At 41.5% G+C, this 23038-nt stretch overlaps 1 protein-coding gene across 1 annotated transcript in view; it reads right to left on the bottom strand.

The window, feature by feature from the left end:
* The window catches only part of HSD17B4 (hydroxysteroid 17-beta dehydrogenase 4), an 883985-nt gene that overhangs the window by 110404 nt on the left and 750543 nt on the right, over positions 1–23038 (bottom strand). The window contains exon 21 of the mRNA XM_086961070.1: positions 18862–18951. Coding sequence (XP_086817196.1) covers positions 18862–18951 — 90 coding nt within the window. The remainder of the gene's footprint in view (positions 1–18861; positions 18952–23038) is intronic.

The raw sequence follows: 23038 nt of genomic DNA, 5'->3' as shown, positions 1-23038 counted from the left end.
AAGAGGCAGGGAGGACAAGGGCAGCAGAGCTGCATTAATCCTATTGGATCTCTCTGCCACCTTTGACACGGTCACCAGGTATTAGTTATCAAACGCCTGAACTCGCTAGGTATTAGAAGCACTGCCCTGACACTTTTGAATTCCTTCCTAGAAGACAGAAAACAATGGGTAGAGATGGGAGATGCAAAGTCCAGCCCTTTCTCCTTCCCCGTGGGAGGAGCTGCAGAGTTCTGAGCTCAGTCCCACCCTTTTTAATGTGTATGTCACCCCCGCCCTGGTAAAGCTTATCCATAGTTTCCGCCTGGCCGTACTGTCCTACGCGGACGACACAAAGATAGTGGTATCTATTTCATCTCAGGTGGAGAAAGATGCAAATATTTGTTGCAGATGTATGGCTGCAGTCGCGATTTGGATGCAGAGAAATTGTCTCAAGCTGAACTCGGATAAAATGGAGATTCTGCTGTTCGAGAAAGAGACCTCCTTTTGGGATTCATCCTGGTGGCCCTCAGAGCTGGGCAATTTACCTATGCCTGCGCAGAAGGCAAGAAACATTGGAGTCATTTTTTATACCAAATTGTGCTTTTCTGCTCAAATTAATGCAGTGACCTAAGGTGGTTTTTTTATGCTGTAGGTTCTCAAAAGAATTCTCCAGTTGATTCCATTTGACCTACCGAAAACCATAATGCTGGCTCTCATTGCCTGTTAAATGGATTACTGTAATGCCCTATACCTAGGCACCTCCAAATACCAATGCCCTTCAGTGGTTGCGGGTGGAGAAGAGGATCTCCTTGAAGACTCTGTGTATATCGCACAAGGCTCTTCATGGCACTTCATGGCACCGGTCCATCTTTTTTCCAAGAGCACCTCTCCTGGTATACGCCTAGCAGAAACCTCAGATCTAGCTCTACGCACTTGGTCATGGTCCTAAGAATCAATAAAGCAAACTGGGACGATAGAACGCTTGCATATAGGGGGAAAGCTATGGAATTCCCTGCCTCTTGCACTCCGCTTGCAACCCAACCTGCAGCTTTTCAGAAGGCAGCTGAAGACCTGGGTATTCCCACTTTAAAACAATGAGTCTCCCATGCTCCTCCCTTAGCCTGATGCCCCTCTCCGGCTCTTGATCCGTTCCTTGCTAAGACACCCTTGGGTAAAGCGCCCCTTATAAAGTTATCCTCATTCATTCATTCATTCATTCTTGGCCAGAACTGCACACCCTGACAGTCTCAATGGGAACAACAGGGACTCACTAACTGATATGATTTGGGATTAGGATGGAACGTATATTGAGCGCCTCCTGTACTTCCTCACTTGCCCCTTTGGTTCATCATCAATCCTTAGTCCACACATTAACACATTTTTATAGGGGAGAAGGAAAGATCAGTCATTACAGACGGCTGGCATGGTTTTGAGGCAGGGGATCTCAGCAGCTGACTATAGAACAGTTCGAACAGAGCATTATAACCCGCACCATTCTCCAAGGTCAAACACCAGCTGGAATCAAAGAAGTCGAGAATACTGGCACTTTGGTCTCCACCTTTTCCACAAAGTTCAAAAAGTTCAAAGTTTCCTACAAAGTTCCTTCTTCACTAGAATGGGAAGAACCCAGCCCCTACACCATTTTGTTCAGTGAGGTCAATATTAAATCCTGGCTAAGATCTTAGTGCCTAGGTTACGGGAGGAGATATCCTCACTGGTACATGCATCCCAAGTTGGGTTTTTACCAGACTGCTCATCTAAGGACAGCCAGAATGAAACCCTAGACCTTTTACTGGATGCCAAAAAGGCTTTTGACCATGGGACATAGCACTATCTTTATCGTACCCACAAGAGAGCAGGACTTGGACAAGAATTCATACCTTAAGTTCACTGCTTCTATGACTGCTCGAATGTCAACATTAATTGCAATGGGTTTTTCTCCAGAACAATAAATACAAGAAATATTAAATGAGACACCCATCAGGGCTGCCCTTTCTCTATCCTTCTGTTGCTCCCATTCCCACTTGCTGTGGAGCAGCTGCTGGCTGTAATACAACAATCCATGGAGATACATAGGATTCATACAATGGCTGGATAGGTCAAAGCAGTCTTGCTAGAAATACATTTCTATTCTGAATTTATAATATATGGGATTTCTGTAATCCCGGTGTGAATGCCTGTCTCTAATTTCTTTGCAATCAGCAACTTATGATGCACCCAGTTGTCTATTACGTCAGAATTCGACTCTTCCAGCCGATTTCTGATGTCACAATGCCTGCTGCAGAGAGAACATGCTTATTTTTTGCACTCCTTAGACAGTTAGAGAAAAGCTAGAATCTTTCTACATGTCCCTTCACATTCCACGCTAGTGCAGCTTTTTTCTTTTTAAAACTGAATTGTATGAATGGTTTCTAATATCCATTTCCAACAAATACCTAACAGGTTTTTGATACGTTTAATTTTGCACCTGAGGTATTATTTTTATTCTTCATGTTTGCAAACATGCTCTCTCTCTCATATGAAAGATGCACACCAAGGTTTTAAGTGGTTTGTAGGAAAAATGGGATAAAGTACCTCTGGCATTCATGATAAGGATATTGCAAGTCACCTCGGAGTTTCCTAACCTTACAAAGGAACTAGGCCTATGGCCTCCTTCCTCTATATGGGTATGGAACTTCTCTGTGATTTGCAATATTGTTATAATGTACGGCGAGGGGGGGGGGAGGTTTATCCCAGATTGCATTAATTTAGTAAATTATAACATATATTCATAAATCAAGACATCTGGAGTAATTAAATCAGTACTCAATTGATTTTCATAAATTATAACATACATTTCCTGAGGACTGCGTGTGACTCTACTTAAGATGGCCACCTAGTTCTGGAGCTCTGTGTCACGTTAGAACAGGTGTTCTTGTATGTGCGGCTAATATACTGCTAAAGGACTGAAATGAGCATGCAACTGAAGCGGAATCTCTCCTGCATGGAAGGCAAGCGTTTCACTTTCTTTTCCTCACCTCTTTATCATTAAACGACCAGATGAATTTGCTTGCTGCATTGCGGCAGCCGTTTTGGATTTCGGCGAGATGAAGGCATTTCCTCAGCACTCGATCCTGTAATGAGGTGCTTGATGGGCAGAAGCAATAATTTGCTGCATTCGGGTAAAATATACACTGTTACCTTGCTGTATCTGGTCTCTCTTCCATAGCACCCTCAATGGACTGCTTGTGCACCACTAGTGATATGGCTTAATCTGCTCCTCCCGTTCAGTGGCTTCACCTCTCACAGCATCAAAAGTGTAATTGCCATCCTCTACTAACAAAAGATTTAAACATGATTCTCCTTCTCCACTGAAATCTGTACCTCCTCTGACTCTGGATACTGTTTTGGAGGAAATTTGTGTTTTAAGACCATTTATTGAGGAAACCAATACCCATCTGCAAGGCCTTGACAATAAATGGTCATCCATGGAGTCTTGAATATCCTTAGTGGAGCAAAATGTCCGTGATCTGCAGGATGCATCTGCCAAAATTGAAAACTTGGAGAAAGATGTTCTGTTGATAAGAAAGTCCGGGAAGGATCTTGAAAACAGGAACAGGAGTAACAATCTTCGCTTGTATGGTCTTCCAGAAGGAATGGAAGGGGAAGACCCTTATTCCTTCTTTACCTCCTTTCTCCTGAGACTTCTGGACCTTACGGTTTACAGCAGTTTAAATATCCAGCGTGCTCAGACTGGGTCCTCGTCTGTCTTCTTCATTTGCTCCAACAAAGCCATTTGGTGTGATCCTTTTATTTTTTAAATGTACTCACCTTCTACAAGTCCTGAATGCAGCAAACATTTAAAAACAAATTGTATGGTCTAGTGCAAAGTTATTCTTGTCCCAAGATGTCTCCACAGTAACGGCTAAATGAAATTAAGATTTCCATGAGCTTCGCCCTGCATTGCGTGACTTGGGTGCACAATATGGTATGTTTCATACGTGCACCGTTACTTTTCAAAACAGTACTTATACTTTTGATGATCCTGCAGACCTTAAGAAATACATCCATACTCACTTGATGGCTTCAATGGAGATTGCTGGTCCTTCCTCTTTTTTTAAAATAGTTTTTATTGGTATTTTGCAGACAGTATAAACAAAATGCAAAAGAAAAACAATGACCATTGCACCACAACATTCGTCCTCCCACCATAATGCGTCTTCATGATAGCCCCCAATAGAACTGTACATAGTTCTCAAAGTACATACATATCAGTCTAATTGATGCGATTTCAAATAATCAATCAGATATAACCAGTAGTCTCTGGGTCGTGAACTCGCCGGGAGTTCCTCTTCATAAGTTAGTAGGGTGTCCTTGCAATAAGTTAGGTTCACAAGCCACTGTCGCATGGTGGGAGACACTGAGCCATTCCAGCCAATCGAGACCCTGCGCTTTGCCAATAGCAGTGCTATGACACAGAATTTACGTTTCAATGCACGTACATTAGGTACCAAACCCAGCAAACATGTGCGTATCGTACATTCAATGGGTGCATCAAGCATAGTACTCAGCACCCCAGTCACTTTAACCCAATAATCTGCAATTTTCGGGAAGCTCCATGCCAAATGGATAAAGCCCGTATCCACCGCCTTACACCTTTTACATTTCAAGTCTGCACTTAATCCATATCTATAGAGTCTTTTGCGGCGTATAGTACATTTGATGTAGGTATTTGTAGTGGATTATTCTTAATGCCATTTGGAGTTAACATATTAGTTAGTGCACATGTCGTGGACCATTCCGCTTCCGACAGTGGTGTGGACAGGCTAATACTACATTTCTGCCTCGCCTTCTCTGTGTTGCCCGCAACATCCTCCTGCAGTTTACCATATAGTTTAGAAACAATGTGTTGCGCTGTAGGTACAGTTAGGACAAACTACAAGGAGGACATTTGCTGCGGCTCTGCAGGATACGACGGGTAGAGCTCCCGCATTGGTCTCTGCAGCCTGTAGTATGTGAAGTTAAACAAAAGCGTTGGATTACTAATGTAGCTCAGGGTATCTAGTGTTTTGAATTGTCCTTCATGGAATAGATCACCCATTTTGTCTATACCTGCCCGTCGAAGTAGAACCATCCCAACTGTTTCTTGTGTGACCGAAAGTGCTGGATGATGATGTAAGGGAAGGGCAGCTGCATATAATGGTAATTTATTTGCTTTCTTACCCATTAAGTACCATGCTTTGTTAGTGGCGTCAACCGTGTTTATGTCATGGGCATGTAAGCGGGGTCTGCGGTGCGGTAGAATGGCTGTTAGCGGTATGGGTAGTGCATCACCTTCCTCTATTGCCACATGCATCATGAAGGTTATTTCGTGATACCAATAATGGGCATATTGCGCTTGCGCACATAGATAATATAGCAAGAGGTCTGGGACTTTAAACCCCCCCCTGCGCATATGGTAAAGTTAGTGTTTGTAGATCTAGCCTGGCTTGTTTACCTGCCCAAATGAGGCTTAATATCAGTTTTTTTATGTTGCGGAATACTTCCATCGGTGGTTTAATGGGGACATTGTTAAACAGGTACAGAAATTTTGGTAAGATCACCATTTTCACTATTGCTGCTCTATCCGCCAGCGACAATGGCAATCTGTTCCATCTGTTAATTTTCTCCTCCATAGAGCTAATAACTCTGCCGTAGTTTGTACGCATTACAAGTTCTGGGTCCCTATGAAACCATATGCCTAGATAACGTGTTGGCTCGTCCTGCCATTCTAATGGGTAGTCCATAACAAAGGGGGCGGTACTATCTGTTAGCGGAATAATTTGTGACTTGGACCAGTTAATTTTGAGCCCTGATTGCCGTCCACATTTTATGTATTCTCGGAGTAAGGGATTCAGGTTTTGAGCAGGGTCTCGAACATAAAGCACCATATTGTCTGCATATAGTGATATGTGTTAATTTTGAGCCCTGATTGCCGTCCACATTTTATGTATTCTCGGAGTAAGGGATTCAGGTTTTGAGCAGGGTCTCGAACATAAAGCACCATATTGTCTGCATATAGTGATATGTGTAGCGGACGTTTCGGAAACTGAAGTGCTGAATAATGGTGATGTTGTCTGATCTTGCAGGCCAGGGGTTCTAGTACTAAAGCAAATAATAATGGGGATAAGGGACATCCTTGTCTGGTTCCTCTTTCTATTGTGATAGGGTCCGATATATAGTTGTTAATCTTAATGCGGGCGGATAAATCAGTATATAACATCGACACCCATTGCAAGAATACAGTTGGGAAGCCCATTCGCCGCAGGACTGCATGCAAATATGGCCATTCTGGTCCTTCCTCTTTAAATTGACTTTTCTCTAAAGTTTTTGACATGCATTTTCATTCTTCTTCATTCCTTTACAGGTTGTACTTTGATGCTTGTTCTCTAACCAGTTTGATTTTTCTATTCTCTTTTGATCCCCTTGCAGATTATCCAGACTCATCGTATACCGGTTTCCTATTCGTTTTATATTGCATTCCTTTGTAGTGTGTTCCCCCTTGTTGTTTGTGCCGTCTTCATCTGTGTGTTGCCACTCCTTGTTTTTCTTGTTTCCCCTTAAGGTACGTATTAAAGACATCAAGTTTGACATGTGCTGTCTTTTCTTGATGTATTTCTTGTTCTTTCTCTTATTTTCTTATACTCCTCTCCTAAAATTTCTTCTCTTTTTAATTGTTTTATTGTATATGCTTTTTCTTATTGTTTCCTCTTTTCTATTTGTTTCCTTTCTTAGCATTACCGTTAATCATGTACTTTTATACCTTTTTGTTGTTGCTTACATTCAGAGTTATATCTTGGAACTCACCTTACAGAAGCGGAGGCCTTAAAGCTCAAATGAAATTGGGTTGGTTTAGCTTAGTGTCTCTTACGTCCACTATGAAAAATGGATTCATTCTTTTATGTCATATAAAGTTAAAGTATACTGTTTTGTTTCAAGAAAAAGATACTGAAGGTAGAAGGTTATTGATTAAGTTACTTATCAATGATATTTGCCTAACTCTCCTTAATGTTTATGGTTTGACCCAACCGGTTTCTTCATTCGGGCCTAATATTATTAAAAAAATGCCTTCAATATAAGGATGAATACTTCATTTTAGGTGGTGATTGTAACCACAACATTGATCCATTTATTGACGGTCAGTCACAAGTTCGCTTTATTCCCCACAAAACTCGTAAACAATTTCACTCGACAATTTCACAGACCCATCTTGTTGATGCATGGAGATTATACAATTCTGTTGCAACAGAATAGTCTCCGCCCATGCATCCCTTACTCAGCTAGATTATATTTTCCTTTCTAAACCTTTGGTACAAAACACAAGTTCTTCTTCGATTGAACCAATTGTCATATCTGATCATGCCCAAGTGGTTGCCGATGTTGATGTGCTCCACCCACATCCAAAATCAAATGGGTGGAGGTTTAATAGTTCTCTTTTACAAGATTCAGTTTTTTCCTCCTCATTCACCTCTATTGTTGATTAATTTTTTTATTGAACACTGATTCAAATACTTCTCCTCCAATACTTAGGGATACTTTTAAAGCTGCAGATAGTGGTTAAATTATTGATTATGTTTTTTTTAAAAAAGGAGAATTTTCTTAATCAATTCAATTCAATTCAATTGATCTTTATTTCTGCAGTACTTTGCCATAAAAGATTTACACATCATATACATTTCATTTATAATATACACAGTGAATCCCCTAGTTAGAACAATTGATTAGTATGCTATGTTATGATAAAATCAATATAGATTTAAAAAGGATACAGATGTGAAAAACGGTACATCTCTAGCTTTAAAAGCAATAGGACGCGGAGCCGAAAAATATACAATATAAATACATACATTTACACCACACAACAAGTAAAACCGAGTGAACAAGTGGTTAATGATTTGGACCTTATAGCTTTAGGCCTTTTTTCCTACGCACAATATAGATGGAGTGCAAAAAACGTCTGACACTAAATACAATTACTTGCATTGTATCAGATTTGATCATTCTCAGTGCCGTCGTGTAAGACCTTATTCCCAACAGGTTACATAAAGGTTTAATCCACTTCCTTCTGGCCAACACATAGGCTGGACAGAAGAATAGGATGTGCTGGTCATCCTCCTTGTAATTACCCTCACACATAGTACATGTTTCAATAGTCATACGGTCCTCATCAACATTACCCCTTCTAGCCCAGCGTGCCAAGGTTGTGTTGGTCACAAGGTTTCCATATCTAAATTTCAAAAAAAGGGTTTTAGCTAGCGGGGGCTCTACTTCATCTAAAAAGTTCTCAAAGAATGGTTCATCCTTGAACCTTAGAAAGTTATTTACTAATACCACCACTGTTTCCATTAGTCATTTGATTATTAATAAAGCCCCAGAAGGCCATTTTCACCATTTTCTTTGAAATATGTGGCAACCTTTCCGGATTCTCCCAAAATTGTGATAAGCCTATTTTAGTTAACCACAACCCAACATGTTTTAGCCACACATTAGAATTCAATCCATCCATGCCCATTACCTCTTTTATCCCATTTTTGTAGTCAAGCAGTTCTGGTGTTTGCCAAAGTCGTACCCAGAACATTAACGGTCGGATAATGGTATAGTGGTCAGTTCTTCTGACATTTAGATCCAACTGTAATGGTACTAGGGGGGGTGCCTTTTGGAACCCTTACAAGACTTCTCATAAATTTGTTATCGGAAGTCAAACACATCCTTTGACATTGGCCCCCAGATCTCAGCACCATAGAGTGCAGCAGATTGAACTTTGAATTTAAACAGTTCAAGTGCTGGTGACACAGCTTTGCTAATACTTGCACCCTGCTTCTTCAGAATGGGTGTGGTGTTTTGGGTGAATATTAACTTACTTTTCTCAATTTGGGGTCTCCACATGAAATTAGAGTCGATTGTGACCCCCAAATAGGAAAAGTTTTGGACGGATTCTAGTCTTTGGCCATTTAATGATAGGTGACCTTTATCTGGTTTGATGGGGTTTAAGGCCATACATTTAGTTTTTTTGGCATTCATTTCCAAACCTTTCTTGTTACAATATTCGCTAAATGAATGTAGTAATGCCTGTAAACCTTTCTTAGTTTGGGAAATTAAAATGGTATCATCTGCGAATAATAACGCGGGTACCCTTTCGCCATTTAATTTTGGCGGGTCGTTTTTGCAACCCTCCAGGTGAGCAGGAATATCATTCACAAAGATGGAAAATAAAGTGGGGGCCAAAACACAGTTTTGGCGAACCCCACGCTCAATGGGTATATTCTTGGTCAGTTCCCAATTTGGGCCCCATCTTACTTTGACGAAATTCTTGGCATGTAACCCAATTATCTGAGCCAACAGACAGTTGGGAAGCCCTGCCTTATGAAGTGACCTCCATAAAAGATCTTGTGGCACTAGATCGAAGGCTGCCCTGAGGTCGACAAAGGTGACATATAAATGTCCCTTTTTGATCTGAACATATTTCCAATAAAGGCAGCAAAGTCTAAAAACTTGGTCAATGGGCTCACTTTGTTCCTAAACCCAGCTTGGAACTTTGTGAGGACCGAGTTATCTTCCAACCACAAGTTAACACGAGTTAAAATATGCCTAGAATAGATTTTCTGAAGAATATCCATTAGGCTAATTGTTCGGTTGTTAGAGGGTTCCGACCGATCACCCTTTTTAAAAATTAAAACAATCTCAGCTCCCCTCCAGCTTTCAGGGAAATCTACACTACAGGACAGCGTGTTACACAAATGATTAATGTAAGGTACCCAGACCTTTAAGTCATGCTTGTAGAGGTCCCCCGGGATTTTGTCTAAGCCAGGTGCTTTACCATTTTTCACAGAATTGATTGCTGCCTCAGTTTCCTCTAAAGTAAAATCCATGCTAGCGCCAGAAGGTATAAACTGTAAAACCTCCTCGCTGGTTACAATGGAGGTATCATCATATTTCTTGTAGAGAGTAGTAAAGTGATTAACCCACGTCGCTTCGTCAAGGTAAACATCTTTAACAATTCTCCCTTCATGGTTCCCATTAGCAACTAACCTCCAGTAGCCTATATTGTCTTTGGCCTTTACAGCTACCAGCATGTCCGCCCATTTTTTCTCCTCCCAAGCTTTCCTTGAAGCAACCTGCACCTTCTTGTATGCTTTCCTTGCCAACCTAACCTGGTCGAAGGAATTGGTTTTAATCGCTAGTAGGAGACTTGCTTTGTGCTGACTACATGTTTTATCATACCAAGTTTTATAATGAAACAGATTTTGCGATTTCTAGTGGCTCTTTTTTGGTAATTTTGTGACAAGGAGTTTCAAGGTATTAAAGAGCTCATTGTGAAGAGCAATAAAGCGGCCAGGGTTAGCTGCCTGAGATGGTGAACTTATAAAGGTCGACAATGAGCTTGCAAGTTGTAAATAAATTTCAGCAAGAATATCACCATGTTCCAATATATGGGACCACTTTAAAGCTCGTCTATTGTTACTAACAAGAATCTCATCAGTTATCTTTACACTCCCAGCCCCTATTACTAAACATGCTTCTAGCTGAAGTTCCAAAGGACAATGGTCACTCTCTATCCTGTCCTTCACCTCTAGGTCAATCATGTGGTGCCAAATGGCCAATGAAACAATTACAAAATCTAAGTTGCTTTTGCAACTGTTCCAATGAAATGTTGTTTTTTTGATCGTATCTGATGGAAGACGACCATTACAGGCCCTGAGACCATGTTCCGCGGACAACTTCACGAATTGAACTGCCAGAGCTGTACAATATACAGGATCATTATTATCCAGCAGGGGAATGTTATTTGCCTGGTCTTCTTCATCGAAAACATCACTCAGCCCTGGGATTGGTTCGTATTTACAATTTAGATCACCAGCTATAATGGCCGCTTCTTTATCAACTATTCTACTTAAAAAGGAATCCAGCTTTGTCAGGGTTAGTGATTCCTTATGTGCAGGAGCAGGTCTATTATAGACATTAATTAGATAAAGTGATTTGCCCTCACTGGTTGTGATTTTTAGTGCCAATATATCCAATGAGCTAGTGTCTATAATTTCTACCTTAATCCTCAGCGTTACTCTAACCCAAGTGATTAAACCGCGTGATGGTCTTCCCCTTGCAGAAGGGATGGCACCAATTCCAAAAGACTTGTAGCCTACCCTATGTGGCGTGTCAAGTGCCCATGATTCTTGTAGAAGGCAAAAATCAGCAGAATCGATGTACTTAGCCCAGTCAGGATCCCTCAAGTTCTTTGTTACACCAGCTACGTTCCATGATATTAATTTCAGGGTCTCATCATTACTGCTTCTCGTGGGTAATAGTCCCAAATTTGATGTCCTAGTGTCTGGAATTATATTTCCCATAGGAAGCTCTCCCGAGGGATTCGGTCCCTCCAGGGATTCCATTTGCTCTTCCTGCATAAATATACAGTTTAAATTCCCTAATGCGTGTGTTGGTGGGTCCTGTATAAATATACCGTTTAAATGCCCTGATGCGTGTGTTGGTGGGTCCTGTGGTCCGATCCCCTGGTCACTAGCTGCCATGGCTTCTCCTACACTACTAAGGGCACTGGAAACTTCGTTATATCCTTTCCCATGGTCATGATTGGGCATGGGGCTCAGCGTGTGTAATTTGCCTTCGATACTGAATGCACAGCCCGTGGCTAACTTCAGTCAATCAACTGCATCTAAACAGCTGAATCTATTATAGGTTGGTGCCCCTGTCCATTGATTTGGATTGATCATGCCCCTATAACATGTCCCACTCCGAGCATGATAATTGACCCTAGTCCAACTTCCGCCACCTCCAGGACACATCCTGGGAGGATAAAAAAACGAGAGAGGTCTAGTTTCAATTGTGGATTTCCCTCCTTGGGAGTCCCATAAGCATATGTGGTGCACAGTTCGTGGGTCTTCAAAATTGATTACCACACAATCACCGCTTACTGTTTTTCTTGTGGGCCCTATCCAGGGGACCCTTCGTACCATTACAATTTTACTCTTTATATGTGTAGGAAGGGGCCTATTTTCGTTTAACCAATAGGATACCTTATTTTTGAGTGACCAAAAGGATTCTTCATATTGGATACCTAGCTCAGGGACCCCTGTCAGAACAATTACATAGGGGCTGATGTTTGGTGGGAGATTGATGTATCCTCCCCTAGGCTTTTTCTCGATCAGATACCCTTTCTGATTCTGCTGGTTGGTTTTATAGACTTTATTATTCTGTACTGGGTTTTCTTTGGCTATTGCATCAGGGTTTGCTAATTTTTCCACAATAGCATTATTACTGTTTTGACTAATACCCTGGATAGCGGGTTCAGGTATAGTCTTATCAGGTACTGGTACTATTGATACTATTGGTGCAGTACCCTTAGAGGGTTTCGAAGGTAAGCCAACTATACTGAGGCTTGCCAATGTTATGATACTTTTTTCTACCTCCAATAGCTGGTTTTCTATCCGTGTCAGTCTCGTTTCCAATGGGTTTAGGAGTTTTTTTTAAATTTCCCCCATATTCTTTAGCAGGATTGTGGACCCATCATCTATCAACCCAGCTCTGCTGTCTTCCCGCTCGTTTCTAAGTAAGGGGCCCTGAGTTTCTTCTGTTATATCTAGATTGACAATGGTTTGAGCATCAGCCTCGTTACTCCCACTTTGTGCTACCTGTCGTGTTGCTCCTGTCGCCTCCCCCTTATTATTTACTATATCCCTATTCTCTTGTGATTTTGTAACTTTTGCTTTTTTGCTATTATCTTGAGCAGGTGCAGGCGCGGTCAGGCGTTTCCGTTTTGATATAGCACCCTCCCGTCTCCCACGTAATTGTCTTTTGCTGGCCTCATCTTCCTGGCCCTCCCGCTCCAAGGTTTCAATTAAATCTTCATCCCCAGCAACTGACCCTGGAAGGATTATAGAGTCATTCGGTTGGTGCATTGTTACTTGAGCAACAGTAGATGACTCGGGATGTAAATTAGGAGTGTGGTGCACGTCTGCAAGTAATACAGTAGGGACTGAGCAGTCGATATGTTCCGGGGTTCTGGCAGATGCTATCTGACCCAGGGACGATCTTTTAATCATTGCAGGGTCCTGTGACATTCTTCTGGCTGCTGCTAAATCCAATGATACTCTTTTTTTCATCAAAATGATGCCTTGGTCTATTACAGAGTTCGCTCTAGTGATGAAGTTATCAAGAGTACCTGTTAACTTTCCCCCCCTCCCCCCCTTTGCTGCCTTGCTCCTGCTTTCACGAGTGGCCATCCTATTAGCACTAACTCGACAATAGGACACAAGCTCACGTGGTCAATAGGAAGTTTTGCAGTACATACGGTTTTTAGTCCCACCCGATTTGGCACGCAAGAGGGGTGGCCCGGTCCGGTTTTGATCGGTCTGGAACGGGCTGAAACGGGCCCGGCCTTGGCCCGGGCTTCGCCCGGCGACGTCCCGTTAGCGCGTTGGTGGGAGTAGCTAAATAGGAGGAGGCGGGGCGGGAAGAGTCTCAGGTGCGGCCGGTTGAGCGCCGCAATCAATCCTGGGACTCGCAGTCCTGCTCGTACCAATGTCCCCCAGCAATCCACTCAGCTACCGAGATCCAATGTCCAAAATCCGGCAGGGAAGCAGCCCAAAGCACTTCGTACCTCACTTGGACTTCGAGCAGCTCCGGCGGAGCGGGGGCCGCGAGTCGTTAGGTAGTCCTGGGAGGCGGGGCGGGAAGAGTCTCAGGTGCAGCCGGTTGAGCGCCGCAATCAGCCCTGGGACTCGCAGTCCCGCTCGTACCAATGTCCCCCAGCAATCCACTCAGCTACCGAGATCCAATGTCCAAAATCCGGCAGGGAAGCAGCCCAAAGCACTTCGTACCTCACTTGGACTTCGAGCTGCACCATTTTCTTAATCAAAATAAAGCTCTTTTAGTTAATATTAACCATCTAGAACACCAATTTTACACTGCAACCTACAATTCCCCATTACAAGAACCTGTTAATGCCAAACTCGATTTTAATAAAATAACTACTGATAATGCTTCATCTATATTATTATGTAGTATTGCTTGATATTACACAGGCATAATAAAGTTGGTAAACGTTTGGCTAATTATCTCACGTCTTGGAGAGAATGAGTATTTACTGATTCTAATCACTTATCAGATGGTAAACATCTTTTCAAAGATCAGGATATTTTAGAGGAGTTTATGACATTTTATAAAAATCTTTATACTCCTGAGTCTACTGCTTCTGCTTCTCTAGTTGATACTTATTGTAAATATATTCCTCCCCTTCTCATGTATAGCTCAATTTTGCAGCCCTTGAAACACACTTATCGATCTTAACACAATGTAAGGCCTTAACTTCTCTCAAAAAAGGTAAAGCCCCAGGCCCAGATGGCTTTACGGTGGAATTTTACTTACATTTTTCAAATGTACTCCTCCCTAAACATTTGCATCTCTTTCAATTATTTTACCTTACTGGTATAGCAGGGGGTACTTTTCAAAAGGCCGCAATATGCCTAATTCATTAAGATGGTTGAGATCCTAGACAGTGCAAGAATTATCGCGCTGTTTCCCTTGTACATGTTAAGTATAAAATCTTTGCCAAATAACTTGCTTTGTGGCTTGAACCTCTGCTATCTGAATTGATTAGTAAGGAACAATGTGGATTTGTTAAGAGTAGGCTAACCTCAGATAACTCTTGGTTATTATTGCTTGTGCTAAATAAGGTTCCTTTACTCTCCTATCCTTTGGCTGCAGTTTTTATAGATGGTGAAAAAGCATTTTATAGAGTGGATTGGTCTTTTTTTTTTTACTTAAAGCTTTTAGCTGGCACGGCTTTGGTCCTAATATTATCTCTCTTATATCTTTGCTTTATACAACCCCCTCAAGCCTCTGTTCTAGTGATTGAACGTATAACCCAATATTTCCCATTACAACAGTGATTTCATAAAGGTTGTCCTTTATCTTCTCTTATTTGTTTTTGCTCTTGAACCCTTTTTGCCTTGTATTCACAATATTTCAATCCTTCAGGTTTCTATCCCTCCTTTAATGCAGGAAATCTCTGAATTATCTTCTGTTTAAGGGTATAAAATTAATTCACATAAAACAGAAGTTCTCCCCATTAACAAATCTTGTGTTAAACAATCCTTTTAGACTCCTGGATTCCTTTGGAATAGTTCCAAAATAAAATATTCAGGCACATGGTTTAACAACTTCATTTCGGACACAGCTGTAATTAATATGAAAGAAGGACTCACTAGAGTTGATCAACTCCTTTCTTTTTAGAATCTGCCTTTTTTTCATGGTGGGGTTATCTTGACTACATCAAAATGATGATCACAAACAGTATATTGTATGCTTTATCTGTGATTCCAATTCATATTCCGCTTATATATTAAAAAAAAAAATAGATTCTCTCCTTTCCAAATTTCTCTGGAATACGAAAAATTCTAGAATGTCCTTATCTCATCTAGTAAACCAAAATGTGATGGGGGTGTGAATTTTCCTGATTTTCGGGCTCATCATAAAGCTTTTGTTTAAGGAAAGCCTCTAAATGGCTCTTCCCAGATTCTTCCCCTTTCACACCTTTATAGCTTCTTATTGAACATTCTTTACTCGCACCATTCTCTGTAAAAGAAGTTCTCGCCTTTTCTTAAAACAATACTATTACCTCTCTACCGGTATTTAAACATACATGTTTTCTGCTGAAGCCTCATTCTCAACCAAAAACTCTCTCTAGAGACTCTCTTTTGCATTCTCCACTTTGGTACAATCATCTTATCACTATCAGTAACAGGCCTATATATTGGAAAACTTGGAGACTAAGAGGGATATTTGGGGTCCAGGATTTATCTGATGCCATGAATCCCTGTTCTTTTCCTCAATTTCAAGCCATTTTAAGTTGTCCTCGCTAGTTTTGGTATAATAATTCAATTCTTATGGAACTAATTCTGGATTTTTTTATTGACTCTCTCCAACTGCGTCTTTCCCAAAGATTCACTTTTTAAAATACGTACGCTAATTCCAAAAGCATCTATTATTTATAAACCTATTTTGACCCCAGTTCCTGATCGAATTAAGACCAAGATAAAACTTAGTTGGGAAAATTATTTGGGATGTGTTTGGAGTATCTACCACTCAATCTCAGTTCTTTTTATGCCATAGACTATATTGTACACCTATATCTATGCTAATTTTTCACACACAAATAATAAAAATTGTTGGTCACTTGGTCATCCATCTGCGTATTGTATACACCTTCTCTTTGTGTGCCCTACCATTGTTTCTTTTGGAAAATTGTTTGGTCCCAACGTTCAATCATTTTTAATTTACACTGTTCTATGTTGAACATAATACTTTTTCTAGGTAGTTTATCAGATACAGTGGGGTTAAGTCCACATGTAAATGGTTTATTTGATCTTATGTTGACCATAGCTTTTCAACAGATCACACTTTATTGGAAGTGCTCAACTAAGATTTCAGTTAAGGTTTGTCATTATCACAGGTTGGATATTGTCTTTGCCTCGTCATGTAAACCTTATGTAAATAGAGATTTATATTGGTTGTCATTAACTAACTATTTAAATATGTTTGCAAGAAGTACTCTGTAAACATTCTGGAAATGTTAAACTTCCGTAAATTGTTAGTTTCTCTTCTTTTGTCTTCAGTATCTTTTCCTATTATATTTTTTCTTTAGGTTTCTCTAATTATCCACTTTTTTCTGCTAATATATATAGGTACTTGATTTTCAGTTACAGATTTATATTTTACTTATTTCCCTTTCCTCCCTCCCCATCCCTATGATTCAGGTAAAATTGCAAAACAGTTTTCTTCTCTTCTCCATTGTTGATATTCTCACTTATCTTATGTTTAACATGGTATAATTATTACTTAATGGTATGTACTTTTTATTATTAATAAAGCGTATTAAACATTATAACATACATTTGTCATGTGTATATGCACTGTGCATCTTTGGAATGCATAATCATAGATTTTACAAACAGCAATATAGGGCCTTTCCCAAAATATATTGAAAGCCGACACTACGTTGAGCAAAATGGTAAGCCTACGTGGCTTTCTGCCAATGAATACATTTGCATATGTCACGTTTTATTCTCGAGGCACACAGGCTGGGAGCGACTTTAAGGGTATGGCGAAAGCTCAACAGCTTATCACACACCAGTGCATCTACATACAAATTGGTGTTCGGTTTGTATGAGGGCCAGGGTAAGTGTGAAGAAATGAGACTTTCTCTCACTAACAAGCAAAAATGCAACGGCCTGCAATAGCATATTTGCAACTGTAAAAAGTCAGGTTTGAATACAGGCTTCAAGGCGTTATAAATATTTCTACAGACAAACAACGTCACCAACATCGATTTTCACCAGAGGGGCTGGAGGGTAGTGTAGAAAGCAATCTTGAAAGACAATCAACGGTTTGACAATAATGAAGGAGGTAAGCATCTCCAACCTGGCTGGAAATCCTTTGCAAAGAACGGCGCCGGCTCAGTTGGGTGACTGGTTTTATAGCACTGGAAAACTCAGCCAATAGGACACTTGTTTGTCATGTAACAATGAATATGGCCACTTACTCGCTTCCACTGCAAAAGGACTCTTAACAAATACCGTAAACCACACTGCAAAGCCAGCATTCCTATTATCAGCTTATGTATGACGGATTTAGAGACCTCCTCGAGAACCATAACTGGCCTCAAATATGGTGGTTTTCTGGGATAAAGCACGCACTACAATCTGCTAAGTACTCATTAAATGAATAGTTATCAATATTGCTCATACCCTAGAGCAGGGATGTGCAAAGTGGGTCACTTTTACATAATGTGTGGGTATTCTGAAAACCTAGCATAGATTGGGCTCGCGAGCATCTACACTAGACACCTCTGCCTTAGAGCCAATGGGTTACTCCGTATTCCATCAATTATGGAAGAAAGTTCAGGGCCCGAAGTGTATGTAGGGCGCAGTTTTTTGGTTTGCAACACAGAGCACTCAATACTCGATGCACCAGTCGCAGGCCAGGTGACTGAGCCCTATTACTGTATATGTGCTGATACAAACTGGTAACTCCATTGTTAACAGCAGACTGGCTGTTTAAAGCAACCTGTCTACCTTTCACTGAAGACGGAGACTGGGCCTCACATTCAACGGTGGGCAGGGATCCCACCACAGAAGCGAGCAGTGAGTGACTGCACCAGCCTGCAGGGGATGCCTGCGGAGAAGGGGGCACCTTGTGACCCATGGACCCACCTCAAATGTTGCCATCTCAGGGGGGGTAAACATACTGTGCACTACCTTGTATGTGGCGCACAATCAGTAAAGCCTCCTGACGGCTTCTTCGCCTTCGTGCCTCTGCCGTATGGCGGGGGCTAAGGCAAAAGGTTCCCTCGTTTGCATGGGGCTATGTACCTATGCTAATTAGTGAAGTACACTTGTGATTGTCCTGGTGCACACCTTGCACCAGCACTATCCATATTACCGAAGGCGCTGCACAGGCCTGCATTCCCTCTGTAATACCAAGTTGCCCCGGTGGTTCAAACAACAGACGCACACTCCCTTTCTGACTATGGGGCTCTTTTTATAATATGCACCCAGAATGCCAGAGTTATAGCGCAGGACATACAGCCCTGCACGCACTTGCAGATCTTTTCTATTCCACCACTTACCTCTCACTACCAAATTTGGCAACAGGATACTCCAAAAAACAAGTTAGATAGTCAACATACCCGGTATTAGAAAGTGCAAGTACACACAGTCAACAGTGTCATGCATTAACCACTTTAATTCATTTAATAACTCCTGCAACTCTGGTTTTATGGAAAATATTAATGGTAATCTCTACACATTCTGCAAAAGAAGTCACAATCTGGTGCTTTGCTGCTTATCCTACCTCGGAGAGCTCGTTAGAGGGGGATAGTTGAGCAGCCAACTTGAGATCCACATATGCACCAGCAATGGCGACCTGTCCAGTCTCCTTGACCTGCAAAAGAAAGAACTGTAATTGTACAGCTGGGCTACAAAAAGATTTACAAAAAGTAAAGTCGAGCGTCATTTGAGAAACAGCATGCTTTTGTTGTGCTTCCTCCAAAATCGTTTGCATGCAACAAAGGTTACCTTTTTTCAAGAAACTGTGCATGGTTCAATGCGCCGAATAGGGAATTGACTGGTTTAATTGGTTCTTGACCAAGGGCTTGGTACCACATAAGCTCAGGACTGCAGTCAGCGAACTTCTGAAGATCCACAAGATTTAGTGAACACTCAGCTTCTCTCGCTCTTACTCTTCACGGCTGACATTTTGAAAAGGGCTATAATACAGCAGCTTCAGACTCACACTGACTTATTCTGGACTCTTATCAGGAAGGCTTCAGGCCCAGGATAAGAAACGAAAGCATTATTCCCTTATGGATCATGCAGGTGCATTCAATACCACCCAACAGCTACGTTTCAATGGCACAAGGACCCAAAGAATTACAGGCACAACTCTTCTTTTAATTCCAGTGTCATAGATTTGCATTTCCACCCTTTCAATCTTTTTTCATCAAGCGATTGCTAATCTTCCGAGAACTGTTCTTTCTTTATTCAGGTTTAATTATTACTTGAGACCTTTTATTTAGAGTCTTCTAAACCAAGGACTTCTAGCTCCTAATAAACATGTTCTTGTCTTCTGGACTGTACTTTGGGAATGTACTAAATCTAGTGTTCAAATACAAGCCATCATACAATAGCCCTGTCTCTCAGCTCCTACTCTGACTGAGAAAATGCGATCACGTCACCTGGATTGCACTCACCGCTCTGGATCCCTGTGAAGCATCATATGCACTTTTCAACTTCGTTTGCTTTGTCAAAGGGACTATTCATGGATTTGGGCTTCTATTTTCAAAATCAAATTTCTAAATTAACATACCCACTGCAACTTTAGGTGAGCATGCTCAAACTTGTTAGTCATTCCTACTTCCCATCTGGTCAAATTTGGCAGTCATACCATTAGGCTACAAGCCGATTTGTTCTAGAACTGTTTGTCTGTCTGCCTTAGACTTGAGTCTGGAATTCGAATAATGTCTCAGACTCTGACCTTTTACTGCAGCCTAAAACTGGGCCTCCAACAATCCACTCCCTCCACATCTTCAAGTGAGCCAGGACACCCATCTTGGGTGTATGTGTGTGTGTGTGTGTGTTACACATAACATAACACCATACCATATCAATGCAAGTTTATAAAGGGACATAGAACACCACAGTAACATGAGAGGGAGGTATTTAGGATCAGGAGGCAGTACTACTATTCCTGCTCTCCTCTTTCGAGAAGCAGCATCTTTCGACTTCCAGCCTACTTCTTCCTGGTAAGGTATCATGGGACTAACTAGCTGAGGCAGTGCGTGTATTGGCATCATGGGAACCGTGAAATTTTGAAATACACAAATAAGGGCCTAAAGTTATCTGATAATTCTATGGCATTTATATAAACAAGGTCATCTTAAGCCTTGGTTTTATTTGCCACGTGCAGGCTGAGACAGCCCAATATCCTATCAAGGAGCTTGGCACATGCCACAGAAACTCTGAAAGGATCACAGTGATAGGGACAGCTTTCCCAGGCAAAGTGGGTAGAAAATGTTGAGGGTGAAGGGGAACTCCATAGGAGAGGAATCCACTTACCATTAGCAAAGCCCTCCCCTCTGTATGCCGTCTCATATACTATTTTTTTTATTCATAACATCTTATTGCCACCGAATTGTCACACTCACGTACCTCAAAACAGATGCATAAACATTTCAAATGATGGAATAGCATCACATCCAACAAGATTATTTTACTGTCTCTTCAATTTTCGCCTGTCCCTACTTCCAAATTTTGCACTGAAGCGGCATCAAGGCCTAGACGTTCAAGCAAAGAAGATCTCATGTGCTTTTAAGTTTTCCTAAGTGTATTCTTAAAATTGCTTCTACAAAATGCAGGTAACAAATTGCAAGGCCACCTTCTTTTATAAAAGTTTTGTTTGAGTGAGAAGGGGAAATTAGGCAATGACAAGGCTGCCCACAAATAGCTACACAATAGGAAAAAGCCTTTTTGATGTTCCAGAGAAGCCCATCATAAATGTGGCGCGATATGAGCCTGACTACCTAACACAACCCAATTCTACAGAGAAGATTCTATGGAGTCCTCCGTGCAGGCCTTAGCAAGACAGCGTTTCCAGCTCCTTATGGCAGTAAACATGAAAAACCATTGACAGGATATTTGTCCACATTAACTGGTTAGGGTCTTCGCTCTGTTCCAAGGCGAGCAATTCTGTCAATGTACAACTTAGCCTCAAATGATAACGCTCCTTAGGAAGTTAAGAGTATTTGACCCAAGTCCAAAACAAAATGAAATAGCTAATAACCTTTTGAAACACTTTTGTTGATGGTTACTCCGATTTAAATTCAGATCCCTCACCTGAAGAGACATTCCCAGCTGTCAGACAGCATTGGAACTCCTTACAGATGCCCACTGAGTGGCCACGATTTGGTCCTAGAGCGAATCACGGAGAAGAGTTGTGCTGTGCCATACGGTAAGGGACATCCCAGCTACACAAATGAATTGTCCGAAGTCTTCGTTTCCAGAACTACGGGAAGCATGGCACAATATAAGCAAGAGGAAAAGTCTTTAACAAGTACCGCCCCATCCTCAGAAGTAGGGGGTTGGGGGGAGAAGGTCAAGGGTAATCTCCAGGAAGAACACGGTATCCATCAGAATAAGCATTTACATAGTAACTATTTTCTCTAATCAATACTTGAAGTAGATTCTGCATCTGAAGAAAGACTTCACAACAATACATTAAAATGTCTGATGCCTTGCTCAAGATCAATTTCCTGTGTGTGGAAGCTAACGGTGCAAAATGTTTCTTTGCAGAGTTGCAAAGTCACTTCCATGGTGATACCTTTAGGGCTTCTCTCCTGAAGTCGCTGTGACACCAGCCGATGTATTCACAGCTTTATCTTATATTTCAGGATGTAATCTGATGCTTGGGTGCGCTCCTTGTGATGGGGGAAGAATTATCTATTATACACATTCTTCAGTAGATTTAGGTCCCAAAGTCCGGTCGTTGTGCTCTGTTTTTCCTGGAATGCAAAGGAGGTTGAACTTCGTCAACATAACTGAATTCCTGTCAAATATAATCTGAATACCGTACGAGCCCAAAATCCCAAAATATGCATGCTCCTGGTGTAGTAGGTATATAGCTTGATGATTGGTTGTTTGCTTACCAGGCAGTGCCCTGTATTATGAGGTGAATCAATGGGGTTTGAGTTGCCTGCAGAGAGCAAGTATTCGCCATTAAGGGAAGATTGAGAGGATGCTTGTTCCAGTTAGAAGGGCCCAGGTAAATGAGAGTGCCCACCCAGATGCTCCTACTTCATCCGAGGAATAGACTCGAGTATCTGTGATGGATGGTAATATCTGATTTTCCCTTGAGGATACTTAGGACCTTACTGTGTACTTAACGATGTATCATATAATCTCTCTTAAATAAGACTATTAGCCCCTGGCAGCCAGTGCACCTTAACTACCTGCCAGGATATACTGTCCTGCCAAGTACCACACATCAGGCGTTAGACTAACACATTTCAGTGTTGTGGTCCGCATCACCGCACTGAAATGGAAAGTCATGCATTTATAGCGCCTCCTCTGCTGTCATGTGTGACATTTTGATAATTTCAGTGAAATTATGAGTGACATTCAATGACTATGAATGACACTTTCTGGCGCGCGAAATTAAAGCAATGTAGAGGAGGTAAACAAATAAATATCAGAAATTACACCCATTTGAGCAACCAGAAACTCTAAGATCTTAAAACTGCTTCAAATGGAAGGGCACTGTGGGACCCGCTAGGGAGGATGATCTCAGCTTCCCGATAAAAAATATAATAATTCCTCAGTCACTACAGTCAGCTGTCTCGCCGACTCGGGCGCTGCCCTGCCTATCGCAACACTGGGCGAGCCTCAGGAGAGTCACTGTCACGACTTGGCCACCCTTTATTTAGTCCATCATTGTCCCTCAGTGATCCTGGGATCACTCACTACAACTCCCACCC

Source organism: Lissotriton vulgaris, chromosome 3_1 (genome assembly GCF_964263255.1).
Source record: "Lissotriton vulgaris chromosome 3_1, aLisVul1.2, whole genome shotgun sequence".
NCBI lineage: Eukaryota > Metazoa > Chordata > Amphibia > Caudata > Salamandridae > Lissotriton > Lissotriton vulgaris.
Note: the sequence above shows the minus strand (reverse complement) of the source record. Positions and strands in the feature narration are given on the sequence as shown.